The sequence below is a fragment of the Gorilla gorilla genome, chromosome 12 (assembly GCF_029281585.2).
Source record: "Gorilla gorilla gorilla isolate KB3781 chromosome 12, NHGRI_mGorGor1-v2.1_pri, whole genome shotgun sequence".
NCBI classification, from domain to species: Eukaryota; Metazoa; Chordata; class Mammalia; order Primates; family Hominidae; genus Gorilla; species Gorilla gorilla.
The window spans coordinates 70,671,864-70,695,295 of record NC_073236.2 but is presented as its reverse complement, the minus strand read 5'-3'; the positions used below and the strand labels follow the sequence as shown (position 1 = coordinate 70,695,295).

At 39.7% G+C, this 23,432-nt stretch overlaps 1 protein-coding gene across 3 annotated transcripts in view; it reads left to right on the top strand.

Annotated features, from left to right (window-relative positions):
* The window catches only part of ANTXR1 (ANTXR cell adhesion molecule 1), a 236,348-nt gene that overhangs the window by 46,411 nt on the left and 166,505 nt on the right, over window positions 1–23,432 (top strand). For all 3 annotated transcript variants that reach the window (XR_010129955.1, XM_031008064.3, XM_055378912.2), the window contains exons 4-8: window positions 11,421–11,502; window positions 12,527–12,560; window positions 13,787–13,866; window positions 16,360–16,428; window positions 18,180–18,260. Coding sequence is in view for 2 of the 3 variants with exons in the window: in XM_031008064.3 (XP_030863924.3) it covers window positions 11,421–11,502; window positions 12,527–12,560; window positions 13,787–13,866; window positions 16,360–16,428; window positions 18,180–18,260 (346 nt within the window). In the remaining variant the exon portion in view is untranslated. The remainder of the gene's footprint in view (window positions 1–11,420; window positions 11,503–12,526; window positions 12,561–13,786; window positions 13,867–16,359; window positions 16,429–18,179; window positions 18,261–23,432) is intronic.

The window sequence follows — 23,432 nt, the reverse complement described above, 5'->3', positions numbered from 1 at the left end:
ATCAAAGAGCATCACATACTACAGAGAAATCTTGTGTGAAAGGAAGAGTGAATTGATGGGTCAAACTTCATTGTTGTCTTGTTTTTAAAAATTGCCACAGCCACCCCACCTTCAGCAACCATCACTCTGATCAGTCAGCAGCCGTCAGTATCGAGGCAGAACCCTCCACCAGCAAAAGATTATGATTCACTGAAGGCTCAGATGATCATTAGCAATCTTTAGCAATAAAGTGTTTTTCATCGAAGTGTGTACTTTTTTTTTTTTTTTTGAGACCGAGTTTTGCTCTTGTTGCCCAGGCTGGAGTGCAATGGCACGATCTTGGCTCACTGCAACCTCCGTCTCCCTGGTTCAAGTGATTCTCCTGTCTCAGCGTCCTGAGTAGCTGGGATTACAGGCACCTACCACTATGCCTGGCTAATGTGAAGTATGTACTTTTTAAAGACATACTACTATTACATGCTTAATAGACTACAATATAGTATAGCATAACTTTTATATGCACTGGGAGGCCAAAAATGTTGTGAGAGTCACTTTACTTCAATATTTCAATATTCACTTTATTTTGGTGGTCTGGGACAGAACCCACAATATATCCAAGGTATGCCTGTAGATAACCAGGAGTTAAATTGCTAAGTCTTTAGGTATGTGAAGGTCTAACAGGGTTTATTTCAAAAGCCAGATGGTGCCATAGAACCACATGGTGAAATTACTACACAAATGTGTGACCAATGAAAATAGAGTTGTATAAAGAAGAGTTTGGACAAATTCATCTTGTCCTGTGATTAAACCATCCCTCTTGTCTTTTATGCCAGCTTATGCTGCAACCTTTAAAAATTCCTTGATGGGCTCCTCTTTGTCAGCTTCACTTCTGGCTCTGCACTGGATCCTGTGTTACATCATGGACTATTCCTGTCTGCCAAGTGTGGCCTCTCCAGTTCCCAGAAGATACCCAGGTTCTATTTCTGCTTGCTCTTTTGTTCCCAGTTCAAATCAGATGCAATATTCTAAGCTGGAAGAAATCTGGTAGATCTTAGCATTCCACACCTTTGTTTTACTTTGAGAAAGCTAAAGTTCAGGGAGGTTAGCTGACATACCTAGCACATGGTAGAACAAGATTTCCATCCCGAGTCTGTCTTCCTCCAAAGCTCATGCTTCTTTGATGGAGTTTGGCTCTGAAGTCATGGAAGAATGAGGTGACCTTGTAAAACAGTGCTGATGTGAGGATGGGTGATCTTACTGAGTTCTGGAGCTGGAACTCCAATCTTTAGAGTTCTAGATGAGACGGAACAACTTACATAGAAATGTGAGAAAGAACAGGTGGTAAGGTAGAAGGAGAGAGTATGGTGTAATGGAAATCATGCCATAAAACACAAATCTACTCTCAAATCTTTCAGAGAAGAGAGCATTGCTTAAATGAAGGACATCAACTGTGTCTTAATGCTGAAAGAGGTTGAGGAACATGAAGCCAGAGAGGTGACCATTGGATTGGTAACGTAGCAGGCCTTGCTAGAAGCAGTTTCAGCAGAGGCAGAGTTGTGGAGACAAAAGTCAGAGCAGAGTGGGTTAAAAAATGAGGACTTCCGACTTTAAAATGAGATTTTTAAATTAAAATAAATAAAAATATTTTAATAAGTTAAAATGTTTTCCCCTTTCTTTCAAAAAACCAACCCCAAACCAGGAAAACTTGAAACAAAAGCACAAAGACCATCTTTGAGGAAACTGAGAAATATTTAAACCATAAAAACACCACATATAAGAATAGAAGGGAAGGAAGAGTGGCAAATGATATGGCACTGTGGAGAAAAGTCAAATATAATCCTGTGGAAGGAAATACTGAAGATGAACAAACCATGTAGCCTTGTAGAATCCTAGAAAGCTCAAAACCTGGATATTGCAAAAGGCAAGGAAGGGTTAGAGAGTGAAAACTGGAATATTGATTGTTTAAAAGCTCTTCAACCTTCAGAACCATCCCTCCTTCCCACTAGAGTTTGAAAATTACCCCTTCTTTACCTCCACCAGAGAGGAGAAGCATATTTTCTGACAAAATTGCACAAGAATGGTTTCATAGTCAGGGACACCAGGCACAGAGAAATTATAGAGACATCTGCAAAACAAATGTTGCTACTTCCAGCCTTCTTCCTTGTCCAATTTCAGACTTAAAATCTAAGAAAAGAGTTTGAAAACTACTTCTCTGTAGAAATAAATGTCTTAGAGGGAAAAATACATACACATAAAATGATATTTGAGAGTCTTCAACAACAACAAAAAAAACTTTGAAAAAAAAAAAGCTGGTCATTCATCAATTGGCATGCCCACCATGCATGCAGAGCTTCCAACAAGGCTTTTAGTCTCATTCATTTGATATGGACAGACAGCCAAAGATCACTAAACATTTGAAGAAGGACTCCACCAGAAAAGACAAGGAGTGAGGAGACAAGTTTCAAGAAGCTGTGTCATATAGAGAGATGTGAATAAATAGGTCAGTAGCTAGAGGGAGATGTGGGATCAAAGAGGACTTTAAAAAATTTTTTTAAGATAAGAGATACTAGAGTGTATTTGTATGCTGGTAATCAGCATCTAGTATTTTTCTTTCTGATTTGAGACAAATGTGTAGTCACAAACATTTAGAAAAGAACTGTAAAGTATGTCTGCTTCTGTTTATGATATTCAGAGATGTGAAAAGCCTTCATTTCCATGGTCAACCAGAAAAGCCCAGACAAAATAAAATTCATATGTTTCCATGAGGCTAGTAGAGATGCAGGAAGCACTGATTAACTGAATTAGAGAGAAACAAACCCTTTATATAATAGCTAAGCAGAGAAGCTTCTGCAGAAGCTTCCATACTTAAAGGTGGATGCGTGGTCTAGGTTTGGGTAATTGGAGGAGTGGGTCTGCCATAGACAGACACTCTGCAGGGATAAGGAAAAGTCAGCTGAGTCTTACATAAACATGTGTGCCAGAAGGAGGCTTTAGAATCTGAAATGAAAAAGAAATATCTCAGCCTAAGTTATCCCCCCTCACCCACATTTCTGCATTTTTCAAAGAAAGCAGCAGTGGAGGAATTGCCTGCGGAGTAGAGATAAATCACATAATTAGGTGGATTCTCATTGTGCTTGGATTCTGGAGTCCTACCAGAGTGAAATACAAAGGTCAAGCAAAAATATCTGAAGCTGCACTAGCCATCTACCAATTCAAATACTGAGAAGATCACAAAGGCAGGGCAGGGCAAAAGTCCAGGAGTTGGCCTAATAACAGGGAACATTAATCTAACAAAAGGTGCAGCCCAGCCCAAGCTCACCCTGACTCAAGGAGGAATCTAATGATCAGCCCCTCACCCTAGCTCACAAAGAATAAAAACGTTATGCTCTGCAGTGAGTAAACAACACAAATCAATATTATACCGAAGTCTCCACTGCTTTTTTTATACTCAGTGACTGAAATGTAAACTGTTATGAAAAATGGGAAGAAGCAGAGGAATATTACTCACAATAAAGAAAAACATAGTTAATAGAAACAAACCACAGATGACTCAGTTATTTGAATTAATGGACAGGGACTTTTAAGCAACTATTATAAATAGGTTAAATAATTTACAGGAAAAGGTGAATATAATGGGGGGGGAAGATATGGGTGATCAGAAATTAAAAAAAGAAAACTCAAAGAAAGAACCAAGTGAAAACTGTGGAACTGAAAGATACATTATTTGAAATAAAAAATGTATCAGATAGGTTTAAAACCAGATTGAACACCACAGAAAAGGGATTAATAAATTTAAAAACAAGTGAATAGAAATTATCCAAACTGAAAGACAGAAAGGGAAAAGTTTGAGGGCTGGAGGGAGAAAATGAACCAGTCCTGTGACTTATGGGAGAATATCAAGTGATCAATACTACTTGATAACATGTATTTGTGTAATTGGAATACCAAACATGATCCACACACAGATCCAAGAAGCTCAAAGAACCTCAAGCAGGACAAATGCAAAGAAAGCATCACCTAAGTGCATCATAGTCAAATTTCTGAAAAATCTAAAAAGCGGCCAGAGGGAAGGCAGGAAAGATATATTAAAGAGAAGCAACATTAAAAAAATAACTTACTTTTTATTAGGAAAAAAAAATGCAATCCAGAGAATGAAGGTCCAATATCTTTAAAGAGATAAAAGAAAAAAATCAACTTAGAATTCTATAGCCCGTTAAAATATTTAAGGCAGAATTAGACATTTTCAGAAGGGGGAAAATGCATAAGAGAATCATCAGCAGCAAATCTGCACTATGAAAAAAATGCTAAAGGAATTCTTTAGGGTGAAGGAAAATGATACCAGGTATAAACTAGATCCACAAAAACAAATTAAAAATAAAGAAGAAGAAGGAAGAGTACCAGAAATGATAAATATTTAGGTAAATATAAAGGGTTACTTTTTATCTTTTCATAATTTTGTAAAAAGACAATTGACTAAGACAGAAATAACACTATTTTGGGATTTGTTACAAACAGAGAAATAAAATGTATGACAATAATAACACAAAGGATAAGAGGGAACTATATGGAAATATAATATTAAAAGGTTTTTCTATTATGTGAGAAGTAGCATAATATTGACTTACAGTAGCTTGTAATAAAACAAGGATGCATATTATAATTCATAGAGCAACTGCTCAAAAAAAGACAAGACATACAGCTTTATGTTTTTAAAAGCTAATAGATGATACTAGATGAAATACCAAAAAGTACATGATCAATGCAAAAGAATATAGGAAAGGAGAAAGAAACAAAGAACAGAAGTGACCATTAGAAAGCAAATAGCAAGATAGCAAGATGGTAGACTCAAACCCAACCACTCCAAGACTTAACATTAAATATAAAATGAACTAAAGATTCCAGATAAAAGGCAGAGAATGTCACACTGGCTAAAGAAGCAAGATCCAGCATATCATTGATTTATTACTGCATAAAATATACCCCAAATATTAGAGCTTGAAACAATAATTTCTTATGCTGATTTCACCTGGACTTATTTATGCAGCTTATATATAGCATTCAGCTGGGGATTAGGCTCAGCTGGGAAATACAATGCTTCTGGAACAGCTGAAGATCTCTCTCTCAATATGGTCCTTCCTTCTCAAGTAGTTGAAAAGACCAGGTTTTCCCTCACAGTGGCTGCAACAGTCCAACAAAACAAACTCCAATATTCTTGTGCTAATAGAGACTTAGTTTTTGTCATATTTACAGATGTCTTGTGGGCTAAAGCAAGTTACATGGCCACATGCACAGCCAGTATGGGAGGGGACAATATAGTAGGAGTGATCTTTGGGGACATTAGTATAACAGTCCACCACATACAATTATATATGGTTTACAAGAGACACTTTAAATATAAATATGGTGATAGATTAAAAGTGAAAGAATGGAAAAAGATATACTGTGCAAGCATCAATCATAAAAAGTTAGAATGGATATTAGACAAAGCTGACTTCAACATAAAAAGTATTTCCTAGAGATAAAAAGTTATCGAAGAAAGTCTGTGTGTCAAAGACAATCCACAGGTTAAGGAAAAATCACAAGGGAAATTAGAAAATGTATCCAACAAAGAACGAAAACCCAGCATATCAACATTTGTGGGATGCAGCTAAAGTCACGTGCCTAGGGTAAATGTATAGCTTTAAGTGCTTTCCTTAGAAAAGAAGAAAAGTTTAAATGATTTAAAACCAATGAAAAAGTAAAAAGAGAGAACTTATTAAGCTCAAAATAAGTAGGGAAAGGAAAATAATAACAAATGAATCAATAAAATTGAAAATAGACATATAATAGAAGAAGGCAAATAATACAGAAAATCACAAAGCTCAAAGTTGAGTATTTTAAAAGAATAAATTGATAAACCACTGGTAAGAGTGGTTTTTCTGGGCTAGGAGCAGTGGCTCACGCCTGTAATCCCAGCACTTTGGGAGGCCGAGGCGGGCGGATCACGAGGTCAGGAGATCGAGACAATCCTGGCTAACATGGTAAAAGCCCATCTCTACTAAAAATACAAAAAATTAGCCAGGTGTCGTGGCACGCACCTGTAGTCCCAGCTACTCAGGAGGCTGAGGCAGGAGAACTACGTGAACCTGGGAGGCAGAGGTTGCAGTGAGCTGAGATTGTGCCACTGCACTCCAGCCTGGGTGACAGAGCAAGACTCCGTCTCAAAAAAAAAAAAAAAAAGAGTGATTTTTCTAAAAGGAGAGAAAATACAACTTACAGATAATATCAGGAAAGGGAATATTACTACAAATCCTACAAATGTTAAAATATAATAAAAGAATATTATAAACAATTTTATAGAAATATATTCAACAATTATAAGGGAAATGAACAAATATCTGGGCGTGTTACTGTGTATAAATTGTATTTCACTAAAAAGTACACAAGAGGAGCTTTGGTTCAGCATGCATCTTGATATTATATTAATCATTTTGGCCTATGCTTAGGTAAAAGTCCCAAAGAGACTATGTTTTATATACATTGTAAACAAATGATTACAATTGGTTGTAGAACTTCGTAACTCCTAAAATAACAGCAAAATGTCTTTAATTAATCTGTGTTCTTCTGTTCACTACACTGTTTTCTTATAGTCAACAATTGGAGCCATAAGGCCATCTGGGAATGTTCCAGAAGTGGCATTAGTGGTAATAAATAGTGCTAGGTGTTTACTGTATAAGTTGAGAACCAAAGGCAACAACTGCAAAGCATTTGAGAAGAGTCCAATTCCACAGAAGGAAAATGATACCAGGTGTAAACTAGATCCACAAAAACAAATTCAGAATAAAGAAGAAGAAGGAAGAGTACCAGAGATGATAAAGCTCTTTTACAAGAAGACTAGGAAGTTGACAATGCAGAGCTGATATTGGGTTATTTTTGGACGGTGATGGAGGTTGTTTTTATAGAACCAAAATATGATAGCCATTGCAGAATCCTAAGGGAGATTTTGCAGTGGAAACCTCAGTAGAATACTTGGGATAAAGGCTTGTTGAAGCACTTCTTGACATTCTTTGTGTGTCCATCTTTTATTTTTTTTTTCTTTCTTTTATTTAATTTTTTAGAGACGGAGTTTTGCTCTTGTTGCCCAAGCTGGAGTGCAATGGCATGATCTTGGCTCACTCAACCTGTGCCTCCTGGGTTTAAGTGATTCTCCTGCCTCATCCTCCCTAGTAGATGGGATTAAAGGCATACACCACCATGCCCAGCTATTTTTTTAATTTAATTTTTTTCTTATGTGTTCATCTTTTAATGTTTTCATCAGCAATGTTATCAAACTGTCATAACACAACCAGAATCCCAGAAAGTAATCATGAAGAGTAGAGCAATATCTAGAACAACAGAAAGCCCAGAAGACATTGTGACTGATTCTCCCCACCTTCTACCCCTACAAACCAGCAGAGTGCTGGGTGCATGGTGTATGCTCAACAAATAGCAGTGGCCATTAATGAATGATGGGTGAATGCATCCAAACTGGAATCATTCATTTGCCAGTCACCTGCTTGAGGCCAATCATTAAGTGTAGTGGGAGTTGCAAAAGGAACACAAAACAAGTGGCCTAAAACCCTTAGCTTCTAAGTAGGAACGCTGGCAGACATGTGAAATCACCAAGGAAAACAGGGGCTCTGTAATAGCAGCCTCTCTTCATAGGATTCCCTGCCTCTTTCATTTCCCAGGAAGATAACATTTCACTTGATAATAACCAAGTCCTCAGAGAGGTTCTTATCATCCCCTAAAAGATCTTTCTCCCAATCTCCTTCAGTTTCCAAGAGAAAATAAGAATAGACCCTTATTAATAGTGCTGTTGTCCCAGAACTAAAACACACCCACAATTCCTATGAAACCATCCATTTTGTTTGCTTAGATGTTGTGGGTCCTTCAAGAAGGGCAGAGAGTAGGGAGATGGGGCCATGTGTTATTTGATCTTTTGAGCACCAAGGGTGGTATAATGGGGAGGTTGTGATCACCACTCGCAGCTAGTGAGTTCATATCTTGCCAGATACAAAGCATCAAGGATAAGGACATTTTCCAAAACAGCCTTTGATTGTTCTGGTACAAAAAAAAAAAAAAAAAAAAAAACCTCAAGAAAATGCTTGTAAAGAAAGGGAAATAGGCTTAGAGAAAATACCCCAGTTCCCAGACTTTATTTGGCAGGGAAAAAATACAGTGAAGCCAAGCAAATATTTCCACACCCCCAAGATGCCTTTTTTTTTTTTTTTGCTCTCTTTTTAAATCTCAAGTCTTAACACAATATTCCACTTTTAGTGTTACCCAAATGTCCCAGACTTCACTAGTCTGTGACCAAAGAATTAGATCATATTTACTTTTAGTGCCCAAGCTTCTCCCACCTAACTGTCAGAAATTATCCCTCTGCCCCATAGTGCCCCCCAGCTATTATGAGGGGTTCCATGGTGCCACCTCTGTGTGCTCACAAACAGACCCCAATTTTCCTATCCCAGCCTCCCCGTCATGTCCCCTTGCCACTAGCTCTGCTGCTCGGACCCTCATGAAACTGGCAACTCACAGGGCAGAGCTGCCCCCTGCCTGGGGATTGCTGGTGCCATGCACTGCCCCCAGCATGGCCTTGGTGGGGGACACTGCTCTCATCTTTATCCTCCAGGATATATGCCCTTTCTCATTACCAAACAACAGAGTTTGAAATTAAAGTATGCCTTTTGATGGGATTTATTGGAATATTAGAGGTAATATAAGAAATACAACCTAGAGAATGATTTTTAACCACCACATGGGCCCAGACTTGTCAATGACCAGATCTGGCTAATGTCCAGATCAGGTCCTGCTTGGCCTCCTTCCACATGGCCAAGGGAAGCTCATCCCTGCCCCAAAATGGTTTCTTCCCAGAATGAGTAACGATGGAGACATCCATTCCCTCCACTCACCCCTTCAGTAAGTATTTGTTGAAAGTCTATTATGTTCCAGGCACTGTAGTAGGCACAGAAGATATAATGGGGACCAAAACAGCCATGGCCCAGTCCTCAAGGAATTTAAAGTCTAGAACTGAAACAAGCAAACAAAACCTAAACAAATAATTGCATAATCAAATGTTATTAGTTATAAAATATCTTCAGTGCTATAAAGCAAAATTGTGGGGTACCAGGAAAAAGTCTAATAGAGGAAGACAATTCAGATTAGGAAGGCCAAGTAAGACTACTCTGAGCAAGTGGCATTTAACTTGGGACTGAAGGCTGGATAAGAATTAGCCCCATGAAGAACTGGTCAAATAGTGTTCCCAGGCAGCAGTGATTGCCGATGTGAAGTGCCTATTGGAGAAAGGGGCTTGGGAAGACCAGTCTGGCTGAAGGCAAGAGAGTGGGGGCAGAATGATGTGAGATGAGGCTGAACAGGGAGGCAAGAGCCATCTACATAGGCACTGGAAGGTCATGAAAAGGATTTGGGATATAATCCCAGGTATAATGGGTTGGTGTTGAAGGGCTTTGAGCCAGAGTGAATGCCATGATTTCATCTGTACTTTAAGGACATTCTTGCAGCCTTATGGAGAAAGAATGGAAAAGGGGGCAAGAGGCCACTCAAAAGATAGCAGGTGACTACCCCAGTGGCTAAGCAAGAGATGATGGTGGCTGGGACAGTGGTGTTGGCTGAAGAGATAGAGAAGTAGTCCATTTCAAGATATGTTTGAAGTAGAACTAACAGAATGTGATGATGGTGAGAGGAAGGAAAGTCAAGTTAGTGGATCAAGGAGGGCTTCCAGTTTCTGACTTGGGCGGCTGGGCATGTGGTCTGATACACGGGTATTGAAAAGACAATAGTCAGTTTCCAAAGTCTGAGTTACTTGGTATTAAATATTCCACCTATGAAGCATCAGCAGCCCAGGGACAGGTACAGGCAAACCCCTTTTCAGTTTGTCTTTTAAAATCTCCAGCAGTCTGGCAAGCCACCCTCACCCACGGTCTCCCCATCATATCAGTTTTAACAAAAGATTACTATTTTCTTTAGAATTCCCCCTCCAAGCAATGCCAGGATAAATGTGAGAGAAAAAGAGAGTATTTATCATACTGATTAAGAACAGGGCCTCTGGGATTAAATCCCACCTCTGTCTTAGGTAAGAGTGGCCTTGGGTAAGTTCTGTAACCTCTCTGTGACTCAGTTTTCTTATCTGTGAAATGGCGGTAACAATAGTACTACTGCAAAGAGCTGTCATAAGGCTTAAGTGGATTGATTGTATTTCATGTATTTAGACAGAGCCTGGCACCATAAGTTCTCAGAGCCATAGGTTCCCAGACAGTGTTAGGAACTGCCATTGCCTTTCACTGATGCAAGGTTCCCACTTCTCTAGCATTGTTCCATGCTAGAGGCTGCTTTGCAGAGGAGAAAGCCTTTTTTGAGTCAGGTAGATTTGACTTCAAGTCTCCACTCTCCTACTTAACCTCTCTGAGCCCAAGTTTTCTTACCTGTAATGTAAGGACAGTAATACTCACTTTCAGTGGTTATTATGAGGATGAAATCAGAAATCTTTGGTCACTACCTTGTATATAGCGGATGCTCAATAAATGTTAGATTTTTTCCTATTCAAAAGAGTTTCTCTTCCCAATTTAAATAGAGCATCTCCACCCTGTACCACTAAAAAGACCCCAGCAGGAGGAAGGCAAAATTTCAAACCCTTCATAGGGTTACAGTTTATGAATAAGGTATGTGAGTCAGAAATTTTACCTTATTGCCCTTTTTGGCACAATATGGAGCTATTTAAAAGACAGGAACGTGAATGTAGACTTCTTACATCCCAGAGAGAATGGTCCACAAAGATTCCATTTGGCCCCCAAGTCATTTATATTTCCCACTACCAGTTGGACTCTTTCTGCCCGCACTGTCACCTTGAGCAATCAGAGTAAGAAAACACAGGCACAGGCCCACAGAAAACATCCTGGAAAGCGGAGATTCCTTGGGTTTTTATTTTCCGTTTCCTTTGGCACACCCGTGCGGTGGCAGTTTGCTGTGGATGCCACCCTCTTCCACCTGCGTCCTTGTGGTGGCCTTTCCCTGGGTTCTTGGTTCTCACCTCTTTCTGGCTCACATGAGCCATTTGTATTGTTGTCTAAGTTGCTGTGTGTCCCATCAGGAGCAGCATTTAGAGACTCATTTCCAATGTAGAAAGAAAACATTGTCTGTGTTAAGGGAAAGGAAAGTGTTTACAAGCAGATGGAGATTCCTGCAGAAGAGTCTTTCCCCTTAATCCTTGAAATCTCACTCATCCTGTGCTATGGTTGACCCTGAATGGATAATATAAAGGCCTTCCCTTTGATAGGCTTTTGGGGAATTACTGGGACTAGACAGCAGTATCCACAGAGGTAAGAAGAAGACTAGTACATATGACTACAATAGCAAAGTAAAAAATACTCAAATAAGACTAACAGAGTGTCTTTGGATTTCAGAGAACAAATCCGTCAAGGCCTAGAAGAACTCCAGAAAGTCCTGCCAGGAGGAGACACTTACATGCATGAAGGATTTGAAAGGGTAATTTTAAAACAGTTTGAAATCCAAATATAAAGCGTGATATTGAAATATCAACATGGGGTGACTGATGAGATAAGGCACTTATATTAAGAGGGCTGACTGGCACCCAATAGCAAGAGAGTACATTTTCTTCCCATAAACTTGTACACTGATAACTCTAGCCAAAAGAACTAAAGAAATGGATTCCCTTCCTTCTTCCCTGACCCTGATGAATGGTTTGTTAGCTAATGGTTGGCTGGCAGTCACAAATTCACGCCACACACAAGTCCCGCCACTCCAAAAATGTCCTTTGTTGGATGTCAGCTTCAGTGATTGAGGCAGAATTTCAGGGACTTCAGCTTTAAGGAAAACAAGACCATAAGGAATAAGACATCAATCCATGTTGACAACTACAGTCATCTGTCACTTAACAAGTACTAGGCCGTAAGGAATAAGACATCGATCCATGTTGACAAGTACAGTCATCTATCACTTAACAACAAGGATTTCAACGAAATGCCTTGTTAGCCAATTTTGTCATTGTGACATCATAGTGTGTACTTACACAAACCTAGATAGTATAGCCTATTACACACCTAGGCTATATGGTATAGCCTATTGCTCCTAGGCTACAAACCTATACAGCATGTTACTGTACTATACATTGTAGGCAATTGTAACACTAATGATATTTGTTTCTAAACATAGAAATGGTAATGCATTGAACTACAGTGTTACCACAGCTACCATGTCACTAGGTGATTGGAATTTTCAGCTCCATTATAACCTTAGGGGACCACTGTCATATTTGTAGTCTGTCCTTGACCAAAACATTGCTATGCAGCACATAACTATATACTACTTAAATGAGAGGTAACTTTACATGGATATCAGCCACTGATAATTGAGCAAAGCCTGGGTGAATTACATAAGGAATCAAGACTGAATTGGCTGCACATTCAACAACAGAGCCCATTATCCACTATGGTTTTTGGAGTGGCAAACAGTGGTTATAAGTCTAAGGGCTCTTTCGTATGTTTTTCAGGCCAGTGAGCAGATTTATTATGAAAACAGACAAGGTAAGACTATAGTATGAACTACCATTATGAATTATTTAACTTTTTCCATGTTTGTTGCTGAAAAAGTGCTTCAGTCATTTCATGTTTCAAAAGACATGTATGATATTATCTGTAATTCTTAGACACACATTTCATTACAAACAAGGAATGCATAGAAAGGTGGCATGTATTGGGTCAAACTGCACTGTCCTGTTGATGCCAAGAAAAGTTACATAAAAGTAACTAAGATCCCATTTTGGCCACAGTCTAACTCCCATGAAGAGTTTTGCATGTTTAATTCATTAAATTAGTAAATACTTTCATAGGTTAGTAAAGTCTTGGATTTTTATGTAAAATTTAATTTTCTTGTTCTTCTCTGAGCTCCAAGCCTCTTCATTACTGTGACTGAACATAACATTAAGATCAAGATACCAGTTTGATTTAAACTTTCCTATATTTAAATGAAAAAACTGCATAAAATCTACTTAGTAGAGTGCCTAGCACATAGAAGTTTTTATTATTTTAGCTATTATTACTACAGTGTCTTTCGTGAGTAGCATTTCTGTATCTCAGTCAAATCTCTTAAAAAAGAGATTCAATATTACAGTAGAGATTTTCCTCCCAGGCCTATAGAGATGTCCATTTCTTGTTTCATCCTAAACTGCAACAAACAGAACAGACTCAATATCAACACCAAATCTTGCTAATGTAAATCAACCGTGAACACTGATATGAGAAGCCTAAAAATCACTGAAATAATTCTAGTAGGTTTTGCCAACTGCTATAATTCTTCCAGTCAACTTGTAAATCATGATGACTATTACTTTCACCGAACTGTCTTCAAGGGATGGTGTATGTGGTCCATTACAGCAGGTGACAAGGACGTCTGAACAGCCCAGGTGGGAGTTTGCTCACAGCTTGGGCAACAGTTATGTGTCTGCTAATAGAAAATAATCACACTTGATTCACCGGTGCTACTCCCAAATGTTGGTTTAGTGACCATTTCATCAGGTTTGGCCATTTTTCGAGATGAGGCTGAGAAATGAGAAAGCAAAACCTATTCCCCCTAAAGTCTGTCCCCATGGGGGGTCCTTCTTCATGCTGGAGTTGCTTCCAGGCCCAAAAGAAAAGTTGGTGATTCTCACAATATTGACTTTGGGTGGTTGAACTCGTAAGAGGTTGAACTGAGAGGGTGTTTCCTTGGGTGGAGCAGGGTGGACTGAGCCAGTCTGTATTGTGTTAAACAGGGTACAGGACAGCCAGCGTCATCATTGCTTTGACTGATGGAGAACTCCATGAAGATCTCTTTTTCTATTCAGAGAGGGAGGTAAGCAACAGCCTGGCTGTGTCTAAACATATACATGGAACGGGGCTTCTCCTTTCTAAAATGGGCCACACTCTCTCTATTCATGTGATAGGTGTTCTTTGCAAATCCCCTGAATGAAATAGAGTTTCATAAGTAGAAATAATAATAATAATTCGTGTTCTACAAGTGAATTTTCATGTTTTACACATGGTAAATGTTTTCCCCTTTCAAAATTTTTACATATTACTCTGTTTTGAAGGATTAAAAATATCTACCCTGCCTTTATTGATGGCATTATATTGCTCTAACAGTTTTTAAATACTGTATATCACTCATAAACAAATAAACATTGATATAATTTTTCCTTATATTTTCTACTAAAACAGGAGGAAGGGAAAGAATTACTTGAAATATGTAAGAGCCAATCTTGTCAGAATGTATCAATCACTGAGATTTTCACTCTAAGAACCAAAGTTAAACAGCAGTTGGTAGCAAAGTTAAATTGTCATCTCTCTTTTAATAGTTCCGTTTTTTCTTTTTCTTTGTGTTCTCAAAAATTATTCCTCAAGGCAAGTGGAAAAATTCTCTCAATGAAGATTTTACCTTGTATAAATAGACTTAGAAAAAGAAGTTTGCTGATGAATTGAAAACTAATGTTTATACTTACGAAATTCTTTTCTTTCAAGTTTCACATTTGAGCTATATGCATAATTAGTATAAAAGGAAACAAGTTAACCATAGAAATGTACTGAAACTATAGCCTTATTAGTGACAAAGGGTCATTCAGGCCCAAGGTAGAAAGAAACAACATCCTAGAGATGCAGGCTCTAGAAGAGGAGTTAATGGTAGCATCACACTTTCCTCAAGCTCTTGACAACTATTTACTTTAAATTCAGCTCTTTCCACAAACACAAAATATATATTCATTCATTTATTCATTCAGTGTTAACTGAGAGCTTGGCATATACTTGACCATTTGCTAGAAACTAGAGGCACAGAGGCGAGTGAGACACAGCTGCTGCCCTCGTGAGTCTTACCATGAAATAATGGTCAGCCCTTTGAAGCCTACACTGGCAGAGGACTTAGAGAAGTTATGTAGGTAAACTCTTCTCCCACTAGTACAAAAAGTAACTCTAATGAGGAAATACACAAGGTAATATGACAGACACTCCCTGAGCATTTGGAAAATAATACATCTCTGTATTTGAAAGTAGAAACTCACTGTGTGATGGGAATGCAAGATGGCTTGATTGGGTGCCAAATAACAGTCAAATAAAGTAAAAACCCTAATAAGGAAAGAATTGAAACTAAAATAAATGATGGGGTGTCAGAGGCTTAAGATAGGGATTAGTGGGAAGGAATTTTAGGTATGGCACATACAAACTTGGGAAAATATTCAGAGTGCCAGTAGAAGGAGACCTTCTGAAAAAGAAAGATAAAGCTCAAGATATAAAGAAATTGAACTTTTCCCTTCTTGACAATTCTGTATAAAGTCCAACTGGAGGAGAAGAATCACAGAGTTGTTGCAAATAAAGTTGGGGCTACACTGAGTCTAAAAGTTTATTTTATCCTAAAAGCAGCAGGGAAATTTCTAACATGAAGGAAAAAAAGACATAAGTTTTTGTCCTTTCTAGAATTCAGTGTTAAACAGAAATGGATTTGAGTACTAAGAAAGGGAAAAAGTAACACAATCAAAATCAATATGCGTATATTGAGCACTCGCTCTATGTTTGCTATCAGTTATTAAGCACCCACTGTAAGTGCCAAGGATTTCCAATTTTTTTTTCCATTCTGAAACACAGGAGAATCTGGAAATCAGATTATCAGAGACTTTAATAAATCAAATATTGAAATCGAGCCAAAATCTGGGTATTATTCATTATGTTGCCATCCCAATGCTTAATTGTAGAGATCATGGACTTACCTATTCAAATATGGACCACAATTTCCATACCATTAAACCACTTTATTCTGTAGGAATGAAAAGGGCTTTATTCACAAAACATGCTGACGTTTATGAGTATCTACGTGGTTCTAGCCTTGTGTGAGGAGCTCTGTAAATGTTCTCATTTAATCCCCAAAACACGATACAGAGTAAAGCCAGGGGTCAAATTCAACTATATCAAGTTCCAAAGGCCCCATTCTTTTGTGATATCATGCCCCCATTACAAAGAAACGCATGTCAGTAAAAATCCATCAAAGGAATAGAAAAGGTAATCATTTCCCCAGAATATTTAACTTAGCCTGCAGTTTTCCCTTCCTCCCCTCATCTTTAAGCCCTTCATCAAGACTCTACTTCAGTGTGTCTTTTCAAGTCCACCATGTGTTATGTTCGAATGTGATGTCCACTGAAGTCTGAGCTTCCTGGGGACAGGGATTGCCTTCTCCAGTATGGCACCAGGCACATGGTAGGTGCTCATTAAATACCTCATCATTGAAGTTAGTCAGGTAGCTCCAAGAGGAGTTCATTTGTCACTGCTTCTCTTTCTAATGTCCTTTGTTTCCTTTTCCCAGGCTAATAGGTCTCGAGATCTTGGTGCAATTGTTTACTGTGTTGGTGTGAAAGATTTCAATGAGACACAGGTATGGTCATGGATTTCCTCAGGTTTGGAGCATACTGAGCTTGTGAATGATGAAGAACATGTTCAGTCAGTGCAGAGGGCAGATCAACGGAATAAATGCCCCTGAAACAGGTTATTTTTCTAGAAATGCTAAACAGGAAGGAATTACTGGTTGTGTAAGGAATATGAAGTCATTTGCTGATGCTCTTGAGGTCTTCAACACAGACCATCAAGGCAGCATCTTTCTTGGCAAACATTAAATTGCCAGGATGTCAAAAGATATCTGAATTAACTTGGAAAATGGGTTTTTTCTGTTTGTGTTTTGAGACAGAGTCTCACTCTGTCACCCAGGCTGGGGTACAGTGAGCTGTCTCAGCCCACTGCAGCCTCTGCCTCCCAGGCTTAAGTGATCCTCCCGCCTCAGCCTCCCGATTAGCTCAGTATACAGGTGCACATCCTGAGTAGCTGGGACTACAAATGCACACCACCACACTTGGCTATTTTTTTTTTTAATTTTTTGTAAAGATAAAGCCTCACTGTATTGCCCAGGCTGGTCTCTAACTCCTGGGCTCAAGTGATCCTCCCAACATGGCCTCCTAAAGTGTTGAGATTATAGGCATGAGCCACCACACCCGGGCCAAATTTAATTTGACAAGTATGATTTTCTTATTCAAATAACAAATGTTCCTTTTCACCCATGAAAAACGCAATGCATTTTCAACACAAAAATATGGAAATAATTGGACAAGTGGGCGAAAAAGTGTGTATAGGTGCATATAATAAGCAAGTTGTAAAAGCTTACTAGCAATCTAAATACATGTACCTCAATGTAGTTCATCGTTTCTTTTTGTTTTAATGGCATAGGAAAATGCTCATGATATATCATTAAGTGAATAAAACAAAATTACAAAGCAGTGAGAATAGTATGTGCTCACTTCTAAAATAGACATTTGCATGTTCACATAGAAAAAGTATGAACAGTATCTATCAAATGGCTAATAAAGATAGATAGATGATAGATGAACAGAGAGAAGGATTATGAGTAACGTTTGTTTTCTTTTTGTTTTAACTCTCCTGGATTTTCCTAAGTTTTTACAATGAGTAAGTATTACTTTTGCAATCAGTAAAAACAATAAAACATATTTTTTTTAGAAGCCATACACAACAGCTGACACTGACTCTGTGGCAGTCACAGAACCACACAGAGATCTGGGGGCAGACAAGCCCTACATCGGCTTCTTCTGGCCCTCAGTTTCCTGCTACATAAAGCAGGAGCAGCCAAACCAACTGCAAGAGCCCTTTCCTTAATGGGTAGTTTGGGTGAAAGGTGAAGGTGGCCTCACCCAACACCAAAGCTTGAATTTAAAGTTGCTCTGAAAGGGAACTTGAATCTGCTTGATTCAGATAAAGTTGCCAACAGGAATTTGGGTGAATGGGAGAAAAATGAGCCCATGGCCTGTGCCCAAATTTATAAACATATCAACCCAGGCCAAGCGTTCATCAAGCTGGGCACTCTTACCTCTGCTCCCGAGGAGAAAAGTATTAAAACAAATGTAAAAGCTGGAGCCAACCCTTGGCCTGCTCCAGAGAGGCCACTGGTGAGCTTGTTATTACTGATGGCTTTTCAGGGCAGCCCCTGAGCCCAGTGAAGGCCTCATATTCCCCTGGGTTCTGAATATAACTAGAGCCCCTCAGCCCCAACGGCTTTCCTAAATTTTCCACATCCAAGTCTAACAGTCTCCCCATGTGTTTGTGTATTTGCTGTGTTCTCAGCTGGCCCGGATTGCGGACAGTAAGGATCATGTGTTTCCTGTGAATGACGGCTTTCAGGCTCTGCAAGGCATCATCCACTCAGTAAGTAGAGCTCTTCCTCTGAGACTGGACATTCAGGCACCTTCCGTCTCCGATCTGCTATTAATACCCCAATTCCATCTCTCCAAGCCTGGTGTTTTTCTGCTTGAGAGAACATCATTTCTTCCTATATCTTTGTGTCTGCCACGTCCCATCTCTCCCTTCTGCCTTTTACACGTCTTTTCTCAGTTGTACCCTGCAGTGGAAAATTAACAATTGAAAGGGGTGCTGCTCTGGCAGTGAGCCAAGCTTCAGGAGGCCCTTTCCGTTCTCCTAACTGGGCAGACTGTGGCTGGTGGTTTACACTTGACCACCTCAGCTTTCCCACTGTGACTGAAAGCAAGCTGCCTTCAGAGCACTTGTAGGCTTGAACTTATATCACTTGGCCATTGGATGCACTTTAGACCAGGCTGTCCATTGAAGTCATCTGCAGAGATTTAAAAAGCACTGCTGCCTAGGCATCTGGTCTGGGGTGCAGCCTGGACCTCAAGAGTTTCTTTAAATCTCCCCAGGTGATTTGAATGTTGAGACCCACTGCTTTCAACCTATAATCCCCAAATACATGGGCTCCAGTGTTGTCCAGGGTTTGCACAGTCACCAGTCCTCCTTCACACATAGGTGATTTTCTTCACACCTTCTCCTGAATAGTAAACAGGACACTGGCTTCCAGGGCCTCTATTCTCCACCTCCCATACACAGGCAAGGCCCTTGGTCCAGATAGAATATTGGATGCTGCTGTCTTAAAGCCTCAGCCAGCAGGTCAGTATGTGTGCTGCACCTGCAATGATGTTCAGATGCTCTGCAGCCTCCACCGTTAGGTTTTGTGATCAGGCAGGCATCTGTGATCTTCATTGGAAGCTTACCAGGCTACAGACTTGAGGTCCAGGATGCAAATTCAGAGCTCAGCGGATCACTTTCCTCTTAAGATGTCAAGGGGGTCTTGATCCAGGGGTTACCGGCCAATGGCTCAGCATCTGCCAGCCCTCCCAGACCAACCCAGGAAAATTCCAGCATGGCTGTGCCTCCATGCTGCTCTCCCTTCAGGGTTTGCTAGGAGCTCCAGCAGAGTGGAATGCAGAGTGGGAAGTAAGAAGCTCAGAGCCCAGCAACCCAGAGTTTCACTGGCCCATGTACTTAACACTTAGAGATCCTTGGACATTTCTTGTTTGACAACAGGGACTGATGATGACTTATATCATAGGCTTGTTTGAGGATTACAAGGATTACTGGTGAAAATTCCTAATATTTTTCCAGACATACAATAGGCACTCAAGGCATATGAATTATTGCCTCTTCCACTTCCCTTCCCTATCATATGAGGGATATTAATGTCAGCTTCCCTTGATCCCCTAAATATTCTTGAATATGCATAAAAATCACTTGAGAATTATGTTTGCAATACCTATTCCCAAAAGATTCTATTGCATTGAGTTTCAGATGGATCCAAGGGATCCATATATTTCAAATCTGCTTTTTTTTTTAAAGTGCCCCAGGTATGCTTTTAGAACATTGACATATCTGACCTTAAGAATACAGAATTGCAAAAATTCATCCCACCTCAGGTTGGGAATTTCTGTCTTAATTATGTTCCAATGACAGTTGTTTTATTCAAGAAGTCCTTGTTTGCAAAGAATATATGCCTCCTCAAGCTACCTTAACCAGAAAGTGGAAATTATTGATAGCATAGAGAATTATCAGACCCAGTTATCGGTCCACGGGTGAAGGACTCCTACTCTAAATTATTTCTGGGGTCACTGTGGCATACTTGACAGTGTAAGCAACAAGAACTACAATAACCATGTAAAACAACAACCCAAGGGATGCAAAACATGATTAATAGCAGGACTGGGGGCCGATCGTGGATCCTTAAGAAGCTCAGAGGTGGATTATTCTGAGCAGGAGTCCTCATGAGAAGGCAGGGCAGACCTGAATCATTGAAAGACCAGGGAAAGGTGATGGGTACCACCAAAGGAGAGATATTTTGACCTCAACCTAGAGGCTGGAAGACAGAAAAGCATACTCAGGGGTCAATAATAATAATAATACCTATCTATCTAGTGGGACAGTTTGGGTAAAGGAGTCAGGAGTAATGGAAAATAAGCCTAGACATTGGGTTGACACCAGATTAACATGAGCCTTGAAGGGGTTTTGCCTCTAACCTATAGGCAGTGGGTGTAGTTACTGAAACAAGTTAAGAAAATAATCTGATGGCAGTGCTTGCATACATAGGAGGGAGACTGGGGATACCCAGAGACTGTAGACCAATTAGGAGGCAATAGTCCTGCCTTAAGATGGCTAGATTCTGAAAAGGGACAACTCTTATCTGTTCAGACATTCTTATGAGCCGTGTGCCTAACTCCAAGTGTTGTTTCCCACACAGATGACTGGACTCTTTTTGTATGCATAAATCAGTGTTGTCCTTGAATACATCAGCCTTAGCAATTCACCCAAGCTCAACATGAGCCCAGATGTTTGTAAAACTTCCTCCATCCCCAAATGGGAAGAACTGCAAAGATCTTTAAGAAATTTTAGCGAAACCATAATTGAAAATAGAAAGAAAACTATTTGAGATTTTAGTCTCCAAACTTTTAGCTGAATGATAACATTCCTGTGAGCTTTTATCTGTGAGTTATGCTAGTGGTTTTGATCCTTCCAGTACTCGAAACCCATGTTTATGGCAGTTGTTCATTCGTTTGCTTGGACAGAGAAACAGGGACAAGTAGAGCGAGCTCATCTTTCTCAAATCAGACAGAAATAATTATGGCCTAAAAGTTGGCTAACTATTTTTAAGAAGTAGATTCATTTCCCCTTTTGGATACTGAAAAGAAAACTCTCAATTTCCCCCCTCCGCATCTGAAGCCTCTATCCCAGCTTGTTCCCATGAATGTTGTTTTGTGGCTGGTTGTTTTCTCATAATAAAATAGGACTGGGCTTAATTATCCAAAATAAGATTGCAGAGCAGCTTCTGATAAGCTCAAATTCTTCACAAAGTTTTCTGCCCATAATGCCCATATTTTTAAACCTTAAATTAATATGCAGGGGCTAGTATTTATTCATACATCAAATACTTATTGAAAATCTTTTATGGCAGGCTCTGACCATTCAGTAATAACTAAAGCAGGTAGAGGCTCTGTCCTGGTAGAGCTTACAATCCAGTGGGAGAGACACATTAAAAACAAGTAAATAAATAATCATGTGGAATTAAAATTGTGATAACGGGAATAAAAGAAATAACATGGCCATGAGATCAAGAATAAAAGGGTTGACAAAGAACCCAGGTTCCTTTGAAGAGATGAACTGAAGGACATAATGGAGCCATCCATTGGAAAGGCATGGATAGAATGTTCTTGGCAGAGCACGGCCCAGGACAGTGCATAGGAGAATGAAAGACCAATGCTTAAAGTGAAGAATGGCAGAAGATGAAATGAAGAAGCAGGCAGAAGCTAAATCCAAGGACAATAGGAAACTATAGCTAGATACAGGGTCTGACAATAGAGCAATCAGGCTTGAAATCAAGACTCAGGAAATCTAGACATCATGGCACTCAGAATCAACAGCATTTCGGCCTTTGAAGAAGAAAACCCACTATGACTTGAACATGCTCTCTCTATTAGCTCCTCTGCCAGGCACTTGACCACCACTCTCTGAAGAAGGATTTATTATCCCCATTTTATAGATGAGGAAACTGAGGTGCAAGAAGGTTGAAGAAACTGCCCTCAGGTCTGCCCTCTTATAATGGTGGAGTGGGGAATTTGAACTCAGCTGTGGTTCCAAAGATTCTGCTCTTTCCATGACATTTGGCTATGAATGTCTGAGGAAATGGAAAATCACCACTGGATTACCAGAAGCCAGTTGCCCAGGGCTTGGATTCATGAAATCCCCAGATGCTCTGCTTCCTCAATCTGATGCTCATGTTTTGATCTTTCCACTGTTCTTCAATCCTCTGTCCTTCAAGAGGAAGTACTTATGTGTCAGATTTTTTCAAAACGTTCCCACTTGTTTTCCATTTTAGTTTCTTAACTGAGAGTGATAGGAAAAGGGCAGAAGGAAATTAACAGCTGTAGAGAACTTACTTTGGAACCAGACATTATCCCTTTTTCCCATATAATATTATCTCATTTAAAAATCATAACAATGCTGCAAAATAAATATTCCTATTCCAATGTTACAGATGAAGAAACTGAAGCTCAGATAACCTGCCCAAGACCATACAGCCCTAAGGGAGAAAGCAGGGTTAGAACCTGCTTTTTCCTTGACTCTAGAGCCCATGATTTTTCCTACCTCTATTTTCTTAGGAAGCTAAAAATAATCAAAACCACCATTCAGTGAGTTCTTACTATGTGCCAGGTACTGTGCAAATCATTTCACATAATCATCTCCTTGAATCCTCACAGGTGCCATTTGATGTACAAATCATTACCCCTTTTATAGAAGTAGATACTAAAAGTTCAGAGAGATTCACTAACTTGTCCAAGGCCACACAGCACAGTGAGTAGTGATCCCGAATAGACTCAAGTCTTTCTAATGCCCACGATGTGAATGCCCACTGTGTTTTACTAAACAATGCAGGCAGGCCAGGAAGTAGCTCCATTTCAGAGAGGAAGACACTGAGGACTGAAAAGGTGAACTGGCTTGACAGAAGCAAGACCAGAATCCATGTGGCCTGATCTGAATACACCGTGGATGGGCAGGGGAGCACTTTGCCTCTTACTACCAGCTGGAGAGCACCTGCAGAAATCATTACTGCCCAACAGATGAAGTACCATTGTCCTGAGAAGCTGGAGAATTGACACAGGCTGAAAGGAACATCTCCCCTTCCACACTTGCACAGGACTGTACCTCTGAGCACCATGACAGTTTTCCCACTCGCTTCTGCAGAATATGGTGATAAAATTACAAGAAGTAGTCTGGATGGTTGGAAGATTGTAGCCCTTTAAGCCAGTAACACTGTAAAGGAAGAAACTATTCCTGTGCCTTCTCATATTGTGGCTTCTTCAGGGAATTTCCACTGACCACAACTGGTGAATTGAGCACCAGCCCTCGAGCAAAAATATGAAGCAAAGGTCCAGCAAGGCTCCTGGGTCTTTGCTTGCCTTTTCAAAAGTGTTTCAGGCAGTGAAACAGGAACCTGCATAAAAGCTGGGTTCAGATAATACCGAAATGGGTCAGCAGCTT